The sequence below is a fragment of the Sapajus apella genome, unplaced genomic scaffold (genome assembly GCF_009761245.1).
Source record: "Sapajus apella isolate SASKATOON/1434 unplaced genomic scaffold, GSC_monkey_1.0 scaffold18, whole genome shotgun sequence".
Classification (NCBI taxonomy): domain Eukaryota; kingdom Metazoa; phylum Chordata; class Mammalia; order Primates; family Cebidae; genus Sapajus; species Sapajus apella.
In genome coordinates this window covers 6,923,806-6,937,831 of record NW_022436958.1, presented here as the reverse complement: position 1 = coordinate 6,937,831, position 14,026 = coordinate 6,923,806, and the positions used below count along the sequence as shown (strand labels likewise).

The window sequence follows — 14,026 nt, the reverse complement described above, 5'->3', positions numbered from 1 at the left end:
CTCTCTTTTGATTCCATATGAAGTTTAAAGTGGTTTTTTCCAGTTCTGTGAAGAAGGTCATTGGTAGCTTGATGGGGATAGCGTTGAATCTGTAAATTACTTTGGGCAGTATGGCCATTTTCACGATGTTGATTCTTCCTAACCATGAACATGGAATGTTTCTCCGTCTGTTTGTGTCCTCTCTTATTTCGTTGAGCAGTGGCTTGTAGTTCTCCTTGAAGAGGGCCTTTACGTTCCTTGTTAGTTGTATTCCTTGGTATTTTATTCTCTTTGTGGCAATTGTGAATGGAAGTTTGTTCTTGATTTGGCTCTCTTTAAGTCTGTTATTGGTGTATAGGAATGCATGTGATTTTTGCACACTGATTTTGTATCCTGAGACTTTGCTGAACGTGCTTATCAGTTTCAGGAGATTTGGGGCTGAGACGATGGGGTCTTCTAAATATACAATCATGCCAACTGCAAATAGAGACAATTTGACTTCCTCCTTTCCTAATTTAATACCCTTTATTTCTTTTTCTTGCCTGATTGCTCTGGCTAGAACTTCCAATACTATATTGAATAGGAGTGGTGAGAGAGGTCATCCTTGTCTAGTGCCAGATTTCAAAGAGAATGCCTCCAGTTTTCGCCCATTCAGTATGATATTGGCTATTGGTTTGTCATAAATAGCTTTTATTATTTTGAGATATGTTCCGTCAATACCTAGTTTGTTGAGGGTTTTTAGCATAAAGAGCTGTTGAATTTTGTCAAAGGCCTTCTCTGAATCAATTGAGATAATCATGTGGCTTTTGTCTTTGGTTCTGTTTATGTGGTGAATTACGTTTATATACTTGCGTATGTTGAACCAGCCTTGCATCCCTGGGATGAAGCCTAATTGAACATGGTGGATAAGCTTTTTGATGTGCTGTTGCAATCGGCTTGTCAGTATTTTATTGAAGATTTTTCCATCTATGTTCATCATGGATATTGGCCTGAAGTTTTCTTTTCTTTTTGAGTCTCTGCCGGGTTTTGGAATCAGGATGATGTTAGTGTCATAAAATGATTTGGGAAGAATTTCCTCTTTTTGTATTCTTTGGAATAGTTTCAGAAGGAATGGTACCAGCTCCTCTTTGTATGTCTGGTAGAATTCAGCTGTGAACCCACCTGGACCTGGGCTTTTTTTGGTTGGTAAGCTCTTAATTGCTGCCTCAACTTCAGACCTTGTTATGGGTCTGTTCAGGGTTTCGGATTCTTCCTGGTTTAGGCTTGGCAGGGGGCAAGTGTCCAGGAATTTATCCATTTCTTCCAGGTTTATTAGTTTGTGTGCATAGAGTTGTTTGTAATAATCTCTGATGATGGTTTGAATTTCTGTGGAATCTGTGGTGATATCCCCTTTATCGTTTTTAATTGCATCAATTTGGTTATTTTCTCTTTTCTTTTTTATTAATCTGGCTAGTGGTCTGTCTATTTTGTTGATCTTTTCAAAAAACCAGCTCCTGGATTTATTGATTTTTTGAAGAGTTTTTTGTGTCTCTATCTCCTTCAGTTCTGCTCTGATCTTAGCTATTTCTTGTCTTCTGCTAGACTTTGAGTTTTTTTGATCTTGCTCCTCTAGCTCTTTCAGTTTTGACAATAGGGTGTCAATTTTTGATCTCTTCTTGCTTCTCATGTGGGCACTTATTGCTATATGTTTTCCTCTAGAGACTGCTTTAAATGTGTCCCAGAGATTCTGGTATGTTGTGTCTTCATTCTCGTTGGTTTCGAAGAACATCTTTATTTCTGCCTTCATTTCATTGTTTATCCAGTCAACATTCAAGAGCAAGTTGTTCAGTTTCCATGAAGCTGTGCGGTTCTGGGTTAGTTTTTGAATTCTGAGTTCTAACTTGATTGCACTGTGGTCTGAGAGACTGTTTGTTACGATTTCCGTTCTTTTGCATTTGCTGAGGAGTGATTTACTCCCAATTATGTGGTCAATTTTAGAGTAGGTGTGATGTGGTGCTGAGAAGAATGTATATTCTGTGGATTTGGGGTGGAGAGTTCTGTAAATGTCTATTAGGTTTGCTTGGTCCAGGTCTGAGTTCAAGTCCTGGATATCCTTGTTAATTTTCTGTCTGGTTGATCTGTCTAATGTTGACAATGGGGTGTTAAAGTCTCCCACTATTATTGTGTGGGAGTCTAAGTCTCTTTGTAAGTCATTAAGAACTTGCTTTATGTATCTGGGTGCTCCTGTATTGGGTGCGTATATATTTAGGATCGTTAGCTCTTCTTGTTGCATTGATCCTTTTACCATTATGTAATGTCCCTCTTTGTCTCTTATGATCTTTGTTGCTTTAAAGTCTAATTTATCAGAGATGAGAATTGCAACTCCTGCTTTTTTTTTGCTCTCCATTTGCTTGGTAAATCTTCCTCCATTCCTTTATTTTGAGCCTTTGTGTAACCTTGCATGTGAGATGGGTTTCCTGGATACAGCACACCGATGGGTTTTGTCTTTTTATCCAATTTGCCAGTCTGTGTCTTTTGATTGGGGCATTTAGTCCATTTACATTTAGGGTTAATATTGTTATGTGTGAATTTGATATTGCCATTTTGGTGCTAGCTGGGTGTTTTGCCCTTTAGTTGAGCTGGTACTTGTTGTTCCTTTATATGTGTAGAGCCTCTTTTAGGAGCTCTTGTAGAGCTGGCCTGGTGGTGACGAAATCTCTGAGTACTTGCATGTCCCCAAAGGATTTTATTTTTCCTTCACTTATGAAGCTTAGTTTGGCTGGATAGGAGATTCTGTGTTGAAAGTTCTTTTCTTTAAGGATGTTGAATATTGGCCCCCACTCTCTTCTGGCTTGTAGGGTTTCTGCTGAGAGACCTGCTGTGAGTCTGATGGGCTTCCCTTTATGGGTAACCCGACCTTTCTCTCTGGCTGCCCTTAGTATTTTCTCCTTCATTTCAGCCCTGGTGAATCTGACGATTATGTGCCTTGGGGTTGCTCTTCTTGAGGAATATCTTTGTGGTGTTCTCTGTATTTCCTGTACTTGAATGTTTGCCTGCCTTGCTAGGTTGGGGAAGTTTTACTGGATAATATCCTGAAGAGTATTTTCCAGCTTGGATTCATTCTCTTCGTCACATTCGGGTATGCCTATCAAACGTAGATTAGGTCTTTTCACATAATCCCACATTTCTTGGAGACTTTGTTCATTCCTTTTTACCCTTTTTTCTCCAGTCTTGCCTTCCCATTTTATTTCATTGAGTTGATCTTCGACCTCTGATATCCTTTCTTCTGCTTGGTCAATTCGGCTGTTGATACTTGTGCATGCTTCAAGAAGTTCTCGTGTTGCATTTTTCAGCTCCATCAATTCACTTATATTCCTTTCTATTTTGTCCGTTCTCGTTAGCAATTCTTCAAATCTTTTTTCAAGGTTCTTAGTTTCTTTGCATTTGATTAGAACATGTTCTTTAAGTTCACAGAAGTTTCTTACTACCCACCGTCTGAATTCTGATTCTGTCATTTCATCACACTCGTCCTCCCTCCAACCTTGTTCCCTTGCTGGTGAGGAGTTGTGATCCCTTGTAGGAGGAGAGGTGTTCTGGTTTCGGGTGTTTTCATCCTTTTTGCGCTGGTTTCTTCTAATCTTTAAGGATTTATCCACCTGTCGACTTTGTAGTTGCTGGCTTTCAGATTGGGTCTCAAATCTTTCAGACTGACGTTCTGTTTGTTGATGATGAGGTTATTTCTGTTTCTTGGTTTTCCTTCTGACAGTCTGGCCCCTCTGCTGTAGGTCTGCTGAGGTTCACTCCAGGCCCTGCTTGCCTGGGGTTCACCTGCAGCAGCTGCTGAACAGTAAGGGTTGTTACCAGTTTTCTTCTTCTGCTATCTTTGTCCCAGAAGGATACCCACCTAGTGTTAATCCGATCTCTCTTTTATGAGGTGTCTCTTTGGATATATAGGGGTCAGCGAGCTGCTTGAGGAGACGGTCTCTTCTTTATAGGAGCTCAAATGGTGAGCTGTGAGCTCTGTTGTTGTTCATTCAGAGCTGCTGGGCAGGTACTTTTAGGTCTGCTGCAGCAGAACTCATAAACTGCTTTTTGTTCCTAGGTGCTCTGTCCCAGGGATTTAGGGCTTTATTTATGAGTTTCCGTTATGCTGCCGCCTTCTTTTTTTTTTTTTTCCTTCAGACCTGCCCAGCCCAGCAAGGAGGCAGCCTAGTCACTGTCGGCCTATAGAGGCTTTGCTGAGCTGCTGTGGGCTCCGCCCTGCTGCCAAGTGAACTTCCCTGCAGTCCTGTTTATATGGGTATAGTTAGAACCGCTTTGGCGATGGTGGCCCGCCTCTGTTGAGGCGGAGTCTCTCTGCTGTGGCGGGTTGCCTTGGCAACGGCAGGCTGCCTCAGTAATGGTGGGTTGCCTTGGCAACGGCGGGCTGCCTCAGCAATGGCGGGTTGCCTTGGCAACGGCGGGCTGCCACAGCATTGGCCAACTACCTCCATCCTGGTGGGCTGCCTCGGTAATGGCGGACGCCCCTCCCCCACAGAGCTGGATCGTCCTGGGTTCAGCTGCGCTTGCTGTGAAACTCTCAATCCAGAGTTTCTGGTTGCTGTTCTTTTGTGGGGGTGGGGCCAGCCTAGGCTGATCGCCTGGCTCCCTGCCTCAGAGCCTTTTTTAAGTTGGTGTTCCAGTCGCCTGTTGAAGAGGCGCCGGGGTCTGTTTGTTTTCCCCTGCGGCCACTCACTGCGCTGGCTTAAACAGCGGCACTGAGGTTTGTGGCGCTTTTTTTTTTTTTTTTTTTCTTTTTTTATTTTGCCCTGGAATCTACTGTCCTGGTTCTCTGCTCAGTCTCCTTTTTGAACCGGCGAATGGGCAACTTCCCGTGGCTCCAATCGCCAGCCAAAAGTGCACCTGGACAGGTGTGTTTCGTGCGGAGAACCGTGGCTCCGGGGCGCCGACAAAGCATCCGCGCGGGGCAAAGCAGCAGCGCCAGCCGGCACAGCCGTGCTGGCCGAAACAGCCGAGCTGGCGACCATGGAGCACCTCCGCCCGGGAATTTCCTAGTCTGTGGGCAATAAAAACGCGGTGTCCACTCACCCTCTGTGCTTTCACTGCGCGCTGCAATCCTGAGCTGTTCCTAAACGGCCATCTTGGATCCTCCTCCTCTTTTTAAAACTTAATAAGGTTTCATATCACACACACACACACACACACACACACACACATACACATAGACACACACACACACACACACACACACACACACGTTTTCTTGTCTTTTCATGCATTGATGGACATGTGGGTTAATTCCACTTCCACCTTTTGACTATCATGAATAATACTATTATGAACATGGGTATATTAATGTATTTTGGGGATTTTGCTTTTAATTCTTTTGGCAGTGTATCCAGAAGTGAGATTGCTGGATCATATGGTAATTCTATTCTTCAGTTTTTGAGGAAACTGACATACTCTTTCCTAGAGTGACTGCACCATTTTATATTCACACTAGCAGTGCAAAAGGGTCCCAATCACTCTACATCCTAGCCAATATTTATATCCTGTACTTTTTAATAGTACTCAGAGGAAAGGGTGTGAGGTGATATCTCCCTGTGGTTTTGACGTACATTTTCCTGATGATTAGTGGGGTACAATGCTATTTTTAAACTGGGTTCTGATTCAGTACAAGAGTCCTGTGGGCCAGAGAGCACATCAGGGCAGGGCCACTATCAACCAGACCTGGCTTGACTCATGTGGGTCCTTGCTATTGCTAAAGGTTTCCACATTTTGTGATGTACATATCACCAAGCCCCTTATCTCCCATTTCCCTAATAATTCCTTTCCTAAATTTGTTTTCCTCACAATTCACTCATTAGCAGTATTTTATCTCTTAAGATTCAAATCAAAATGTCCTTTTAATTTTAGATTCTAGAATGACCTAGATTTTTCTTCTGTTGTCTCAGATTCCTTCACGTATAGCCTTGTTTTATTTGGTCTCTTCTAGCTGTCATTTCTATCAATGTCTCCCTCAATCGATAATATGCAATTTTAGGTTGGATACAGGTATTTTTCCTTCTTCCATCCATCCAGAGTTCTACAGTTTGTTAAGTACATAGTCGAAGATGAACAGGTGTTTTAACATCTGTTACATAGTATATATTAGTGTTACATGAACCAGGCATCCTAAAATGTTATTACCTGGCCTTCATGGATCCTGAGCACTATACCCAAAATTGCACCTCATTTATCTGAATAAAATGAAATCAGACTACAATAAAGCATGTGAAACCCAGTTTGGTAGACTAATTCCATTCAAACTGGGAACCATTTTTTTAATAATGAAAAAATGGAGTAAAGCTAAATCTGGTGAATTTCTTTTTATTGTTATGCCTTTGTTACTTCTGTTTTATTTTATTTTTTAAATTAATTAATTAATTAATTTTATTGCATTTTAGGTTTTGGGATACGTGTGAAGAACATGCAAGATTGTTGCATAGGTACACACGTGGCAGTGTGATTTGCTGCCTTCCTCCCCATCACCTACATCTGGCATTTCTCCCCTTGCTATCTCTCCCCAACTCCCCAACCCCCACCGTCCCTCCCCTATTTTCCCCCAACAGACCCCAATGTGTAGTGCTCCCCTCCCTGTGTCCATGTGTTCTCATTGCTCAACACCTGCCTATGAGTGAGAACCCAGAACAGGGTCAGATTACTATATTATTTTAAAATATAATATGTATTTATTGGACATTCATTGTTTCTTTTCTTGGTGACTCTTACCCTTGCCAACTTTACAGCATGCAAAGATGGCTATTTATATAACATCCTTCCTATTTTATCCAGGTCAGAAAATAATATTCTCTCTAAGACAAACATCACGTTATCATAAACTAAGTGGCACAATATAAGAGCTATTTTAACATTGTATTCTAAAAGAATTGCTTTGAATCCCAAGTCCTTAGAGAACATATAAATGTATCTGCCTATAATTTCCAATCAGTCACTCGATTGTTCAGAGAAGTAGTTGACAGTTTAAGTACCCTGTATGCATTTTCAGAGGAGGAGAGAAAACAGAGAATTTGAGGCTAAGGTAGGCTGACAGGTTGATTGAGAGCACCAGGGTCCTTTTGTTTTACAAACATAATTGCAACAGCTCTATTATGTAATAGAACAATGATTTTCAAAGATTATAATGAACACATGCAGTAGCAAAAATAAATAAATCAATAAATCCATTTAAGAAATCTTCTCAGTGTTCTTACTTGGAGGTAGATCTCGCATTTTGGGAATATAAAAGCACTCCCTGAAGTGCCTCAGCTTATCTTCCTCATCTAGGTAGAGAGCGACCCTTTCATCCGTTGGGTGGCATTTGAGTTGAGCCGCAATGCGCTGTACTGTGTCAGCCGGCAGCTCAAGAGATGAAGGCTCCATTACAAGTTGTTCTCTTAAACTGAAATAGAATAATAAAACATCATCTAGACATCATCATTTTCCTGTGGAAAAGAGCCTTTTAGACTTCCTTTTTCTCAACCGCAGAAATAATATACTTAACCAACCAGCATTAAACCGCATGCATGAGTTTTTCTCATATAATCAAAAAAAAAAAAAAAAAAAAAAAAAAAGAAAGAAAAGAAAATAATAGTAACTTAGAGACATTAAAAGAACTAAATTAGATAATAGTGCTCAGGACAGAGTAAGTCCTCACTAAACATTAGCTCATTCAATTCTTATTATCTAGAAATATGTCATTTGTGGCTTCCAAACATATATAACATCATAACCTTTTCCTTTAGGTATCTTATGAGGAGGAAATGGCAACGATGATCTTTGTCAAAGTGTAGGAAAGCAGTGTCCCACTTAGCTTGTCTTTCTCTGTTTCCCAACACCACTGTCCAACCCCCAGTGTTTGTTAGATCATGGTTTTAAAACTATGGGCATATTGAACCTGAACAAAATTATTTGTTGTGAGTGAAAATAATATTCATGCAAAAGGTAATTTTACTTAAAATGTTAGCATTTTGTTCATATGAATACCAAAGAGATTCATCCACCTGGTGCTGTTAATAATTATAAATTTCTTCTTTGTCAACACCATATGTATTATCTTAGAACAGGCAGGACTGTGTGATGTTTCTTGAAACCACACTATACTCTGTTTAATCATCATGCCACATGTCCTTTTTGGAAAAGGATAAATGACCATGGAGATTTAAACACATATTTTAAAATTTCACCCTAGCTTGTTTGTTTGCTTATATTTCCCCTTAGTTTTTTGTTTTTGTTTTTTGAAATTGAACAAGAATGATATTACAGGAAATAAAATTTCTTTGGGCTAGTTAAATTTACATATAGTTTTGCTGATTTCATTTAATTAATTAATTTATTTACTCTTTCAGCAATTATTTATTTGGTACCTACTATGTGGCTCCGAGCATTGACAGGACAGCAGTGTAAGAGATAGTGCATTAGTGCCAACCCTTGTATGGTTTATTTTTAGTGGAAGAATAGAAAAACAATGCAGTTTCAGATCTAAGAGCTATGAGTAATGGGACAGCAGAGTAATGGGACACAGTCACCGGAGTGTGACTTTCTCAGAAAGATGAACATGACCCTTTAAGGTAGTTCTTTAAGGTAGAAACTTTAAGGTAGATTCCACTGGAGCATGGAAGAGCCTTAGAGGATCATGTTCATCTTTCTGAGAAAGTGATGGATGAGCATTTCTACATCATGTGAAGACCTGAACCTGGAGGAACATGGCAACAAGTACAAAGCTCCTGGGGTGAAAATGAGCTTGGCTTATTCAACTAAACTCCCTAGGGAGGGAAGAAGAGAGAAGGAGGGATAACAAACTGTGATGTGCGAAAAGCAGGGGCAGAAAGTAATCATAAAGAAATTTGGGAACCAGAATGAAATTTAAATTGTTTCTAAGGTTAATGGGAAACCATTGGAGAGCTTTGAGTAGAAAAGTAATGTGATATAATTTTACATTAAATAAAAATCACTTTGCTCTGTAATGAGTTTCAAGAGTTGAAAAAGGAGACCAATTAAGGCTAATGCAGTAGTTCAGGAGAGAAATGGTGGTGAATTAAATTTGGTGATGAGGGCAAAAGTAGAGAGAAGAGTGTGGATTTGTGAGAGATTTGGAGAAAAAGTAGATAGGACTGGCTGACAGATTACTTCTAGTAAGCACACGAAAAGAGCTTTCTTCTAGCTTTGGGATATGGGCAAATATGTGAAATACGATGAAATAAAAATACGTGGGGAAGAAACATTTTGAAGAAGGAAATTGAAATTCAGTTTAGTGGGCTGGGTGTGTTGGTTCACACCTGTTACCACAGCACTGGGAGGCTGAGGCAGAGGATTGCTTGAAGCCAGGAGTTTGAGGCCAGACTGGGCAACTTAGCAAGAGTTCATCTCTACAAACAAACAAACAGATGTGCTGGCATGCACCTGTGGTCCTAGCTACAGAGGAAGATGACGCAGGAGACCAGGAGTTCGAGGTTGCAGTGAGCTAACTGCATCCTGCACTCCATCTTGGGCAACAAGTATTGAAAATGCAGGTAGAAATGTCAAGGTGGTCATTGGATATCTGAGTCTATGTTATACGGGAATATTGGATCACAAGATATGTTTAATATTTTTCGATTCAGACTGTTCTTAATGCCTAGAACCCCTGGGGGCCAAAACTAAAACAGAACTAAAGCTCTAGAATTCAATTCAGTCTCTGTCCTTCTGTCTCTCTTCCTCTTTTACCTTCACTAACACATACAGTGTTTGGTAATAAAGAGATGTATATCTGAGTGTTATGTAATGCCAGTAAGACAGATATTCTTCTTGCACTCTCAATTTTCATTCTTGTATTTTTTGGGCTTCTTCCTTTCTCAAATGTCAGTGGTCTCCACTGATAAGCCATTCTTTATATTCCTAGACAAAGATACCAAGCTTCACCATTGCATGATTTTTACTTTGATATCAGTCATGACTCCTAACTGCTTCAATCCATGGTTCTGTACAAAAGTGTATGATTTCAACATTGATGAATGGTGCTTTCAATATCTGACCATAAGTATTGTTTGTCCTCCACATAAAATTTTCTATTTCTGTGATTTTCCTCATGCCATTTCATTTGCCTAAAGCATTTTGCTCCCCTTGAACTTGTTTGGATTCTAGCCATCCTTCAAAGCCCTAGCTCAAATAATTTTTCATGAGGCCTGTTACAATGTCTCAAGTAAAAGTAGGCTGTCTTCCTCTGAACACCAATAACAATTAAGATATGAACTTTACTAACAATAATTCTACCAGGCACTATATTTATTTGAACACATGTATGGATAGGAAAGATCAAAAACACTTGCTGTGCTTAAAACTTGATTCTAAATGGGTCCCACCTATAGCTTTCTGATAGAGGAACCTGCATTTTAAAGAGTGATGGCTGTGTCTCTACCACTTGGCATTATCAATTGCCTGGTCATAGTTTATTATACCTCTGTTGGACACTTACCCACTAAAAACATTGTAGCTTCATCAAAGATCTGTGAATTATTTGCTGTAAAAGCTCTAACCAAACAGTGATGATGTTTAGCTGAGCATATAACCAAATTCTTTCAGGAATCTGAGCTGTGAGATGTGCTTATTCTTTTAGTTAGATACAGGAGCAAAAATTTAAAATAATCGTAGATAGAAGCTATGAAATGCCAGAGTCTAGGAGGAATACTGTCATGGGATGACTCATTTTTCAAAGTAAAACAGAACCACTGATTATTAAAGCATGAAAAGCATGAAGTGATTCCAGCAGCAAGTGAGAGTCACTTAGTTACACAGGGGATTGAATAGCTATGTCTCCTGAAAAGGTGACAGGACAAGCCCATCTTGAGAGTCACTGAATCCTTCATGCAACATGTTGTATGCAAGTCTGCAGGGAGTCAATTTTCTTGGCTATTCGTAAAATTCCCTGAGATGCTTTTCTGTCTTACTATCAAATTAGTCTTACTACAAACATGTTACTTATGGTAGCTAGACTGAGTTGCTGTTCTACCTTATTGAACTGAACTCTACCTGGGGGCCTGAATCATGTTTAATTTATCTTCATAGCTACCTCATTTAGGCAGAGTACCCCTGCCACTAAAGTGGCAGTTTGAGAGAATAAACAAAATTGGTTGATGAATTATTTGACATAATGACATATTACTAGATGCACACCCTCTCTCATTCCGACCATATGTGAAAGACCTAGGCAAACATTTTATTGAAATTCAGAGTCAAGAGAGCTTGCCTTATATTTGCAATTTTCTTTGGGAGGCGAGCCCTTTGAGTTTATTGGAGGTGACTTTCAACTCTAAGTGGGGTTACTTAAATAAAGAGATTAGGTTGTTACCAACATATTTTGAATAAAATTCGACTTTCCTTATTTTAAAAATGATACTCATTAGGCTCTTTCTATCTGTATCTTATTTAATCCTTCTAATAATCTTGAGGCATCAGAATCCTTTTCCTTCATTTTGAGATGAAACCCTGGCACAGGCAGAGTAGAAACACAAATGGACTGAAAGGACAGTGGAGTGCACTGTATGGTGCTTAAGTGTGCCGGGGATGCTGAGTCCATCGTGCTGGTCTTCGACAGTGTCTGTGAGTGGGATGTACGTAGCACAATTCCTACTAGAAGCCTTGAACCTCTCACTTTATTATTATTATTTCTTTTTTTCATGTTGCTTCCTGATTGTGTGTGTGTGTGTGTGTGTGTGTGTCTTTCTTCAGCTCATTCCCTTTTTCTTTGGCTTCTTTTTTTCAGTCCTACACTCAATCTGCAAAGGACCACAAGGTATATATGAATTGATCTACCCTTTTGAATCCATCCTTCCCAGTCCAGCCTCAGCCAGGCAAAAGTTAAAGTGGCTAGTTCTGCTTCTGGGCCTGACACACCTGGGGTACCTTGAGATACTTGATGGGCATAGTATCTTCCAAACGAGTGCACCCTGCCCCACTCCACCAGTGCACGACTTTGCATACACTTAAATATAGTCTATAGTTCCCAGGGTAGCATAGTACACTCACTCTAAGGATGCAATTTAATCATTCATACTAGTTGCTGCTTAATTCTTCATTCACCTCATCAGCTAAGACAATTAGTGTTCACAAGCCATAATGTTATGCCATTAAAAACTTCAACTTTTACATATTTTACAAATTTTTCAAATTTTACATATTTAGTATTAATTTTGTCAAGGAGGGGGGGCATACATATCATATGGTCTCGGGCAAGTCACCTAACTGCTCTGTGTGTCAATGCTATTTAAAGTTAAATTCCACTTTCTTCAAAGGATTGTGGTTAAGCTCAAATGACATTAGGTCCTTTATAAAAAGATAAAAGGTAATTTGTAATTTAAAATAAATTATCAATACCTTCTGATAGACAGCACCAATGTGCCCTTAATTTAGGTTTGGAAATAGTGTTTTCACAATTTTGTTTAGACAGCTACAACTTTAAAGTAAAAAAACTAGTATAATAATTAAAAACGGATTGATTTTAAGGAAATCGCAGAATTCAGAATCTCCTCATCACCCACTATCTAGGGTTAAATAGCTAAATAAATAACTGTTAGTGCCCAATAGTTAATCTTTACACAGTTCCACATTCAGGCCTAAAATGAGCAAATTGTACGTAGGAATTCAAAGTTTAGAACCTGACTTAAAAATATGTGGAGAAAGTGTGTAGTTTTTCATTAATAAAGAAAAAAGGAAAAACAATATACTTATTGAGCAAGATTCTTTAAGCATATCATTGAGAAATGGGTAACATTACTCTGTTACAAATGTACATTTCATATCTAGGATACACTTGCTGAGCACATTAATAAAATCAACACCTTTGCTTCAATGTTACTACTAAGTAACACCTCACTGCCTCAAAAGAAAAAAGAAAACCTAGTGTATTTTTAAAAAGTGTATCAACTGTCTCTTCTTGGGGAAATGACAGTTTCATAAAATGAAAGGGAAAGAAACTCTGGGCAAGAAACAGGCATTTTCACTTCTCTAAATAAATATTTAATATGACATGTAGCAGCATAAGAAGACAATTAAAGTTACCAGGAAACAGCAGACTTAAAGTCTGTTTAAGAATATCTTTCCCGCCTCTGGAGTTTGACCTAATCTTACTGTTTAAACTCAAGTAAGAACAGGACAAACTTTGATTTGTCAAATGTATCCATATTCAGTATACGCACTGCAGTACACTATGGACATCAGTTCTTTTCCATTACGTTGGTAAAGATATCTTCATTTAACCCATTTTTAAAGGTGGGGCCTTTAGGAAGGTCGTACCATTTTTATTTATGAAAAGAATATGAGAAAAAAAAAAAGAAGAGAGCAACAGAAAAAAACTTTTAAAACACTATGACAAGGATTCTAGCTGAGAGAAGTTCCATTTGGATAAAACACAGAGTAAACATTAGGGTAGAGAGTTTTTATCAGCACCTTGAGCTTACCTAGGATTCCAACGGGGTGCTCGGCTCCCAGAACCTCTCAAGGAACTCTCAGGAATTTCTTGCCAATGTTCAGGCCAGATCTTAGGGTGAGAGATTCAAAGAACTGCTCAGACTCCACCCAGTGGAGAATTTACAAACGTAGTTTACTTCCCACTAACCAATCTGTAATCTCCAGAAATTTAAGCAACATGTGCGCCTGCCCAACATTTCAAATGCCAGCACCTCCAGTCAGGGCTTCTTTCCAGAAGCAACTTTGCTCTTTAGACTCAGGTAAACATACACTTCCTTGTCCTTTATTTAAATTTCTGGCAGCTGAATTGATGAGTTTGTCTTAGAGCTGAATTCCAAATTTTGCCTTACTACTTCACTTTGAGCTCTGGATTTTTGAGACAGTACCTATGGTCAAATACACTGAGGATTTTTAGTCTGATGGCCAAACTTCTTAGTCAAAAGTTTAAAATAGCATCTCAATTCCAGAATACACCCCATTGCCTAATATGTGAGTTTAAAAAAACCTAGGAAATAAATCTGGACAGTTAACAAGACAAGGAAGAAAGAAGATTTGAAGTTTCAAGTGGAAACTAGCCTGGCAAACT

General features: G+C 39.3%; 1 protein-coding gene across 5 annotated transcripts in view; it reads right to left on the bottom strand.

Annotated features, from left to right (window-relative positions):
* KYNU (kynureninase) overlaps positions 1-13,758 on the bottom strand; it is a 157,535-nt gene extending 143,777 nt beyond the window's left edge. The window contains exons 1-2 of one of the 5 annotated variants that reach the window (XR_004271288.1): positions 13,431-13,758; positions 7,212-7,399 (exon numbers count right to left, since the gene is read on the bottom strand). Coding sequence is in view for 3 of the 5 variants with exons in the window: in XM_032286336.1 (XP_032142227.1) it covers positions 7,212-7,380 (169 nt within the window). In the remaining 2 variants the exon portion in view is untranslated. The remainder of the gene's footprint in view (positions 1-7,211; positions 7,400-13,430) is intronic. The other 4 variants (XM_032286336.1, XM_032286334.1, XM_032286333.1 and 1 more) reach the window with 4 other exon arrangements.
* Positions 13,759-14,026: the final 268 nt, after the last annotated feature.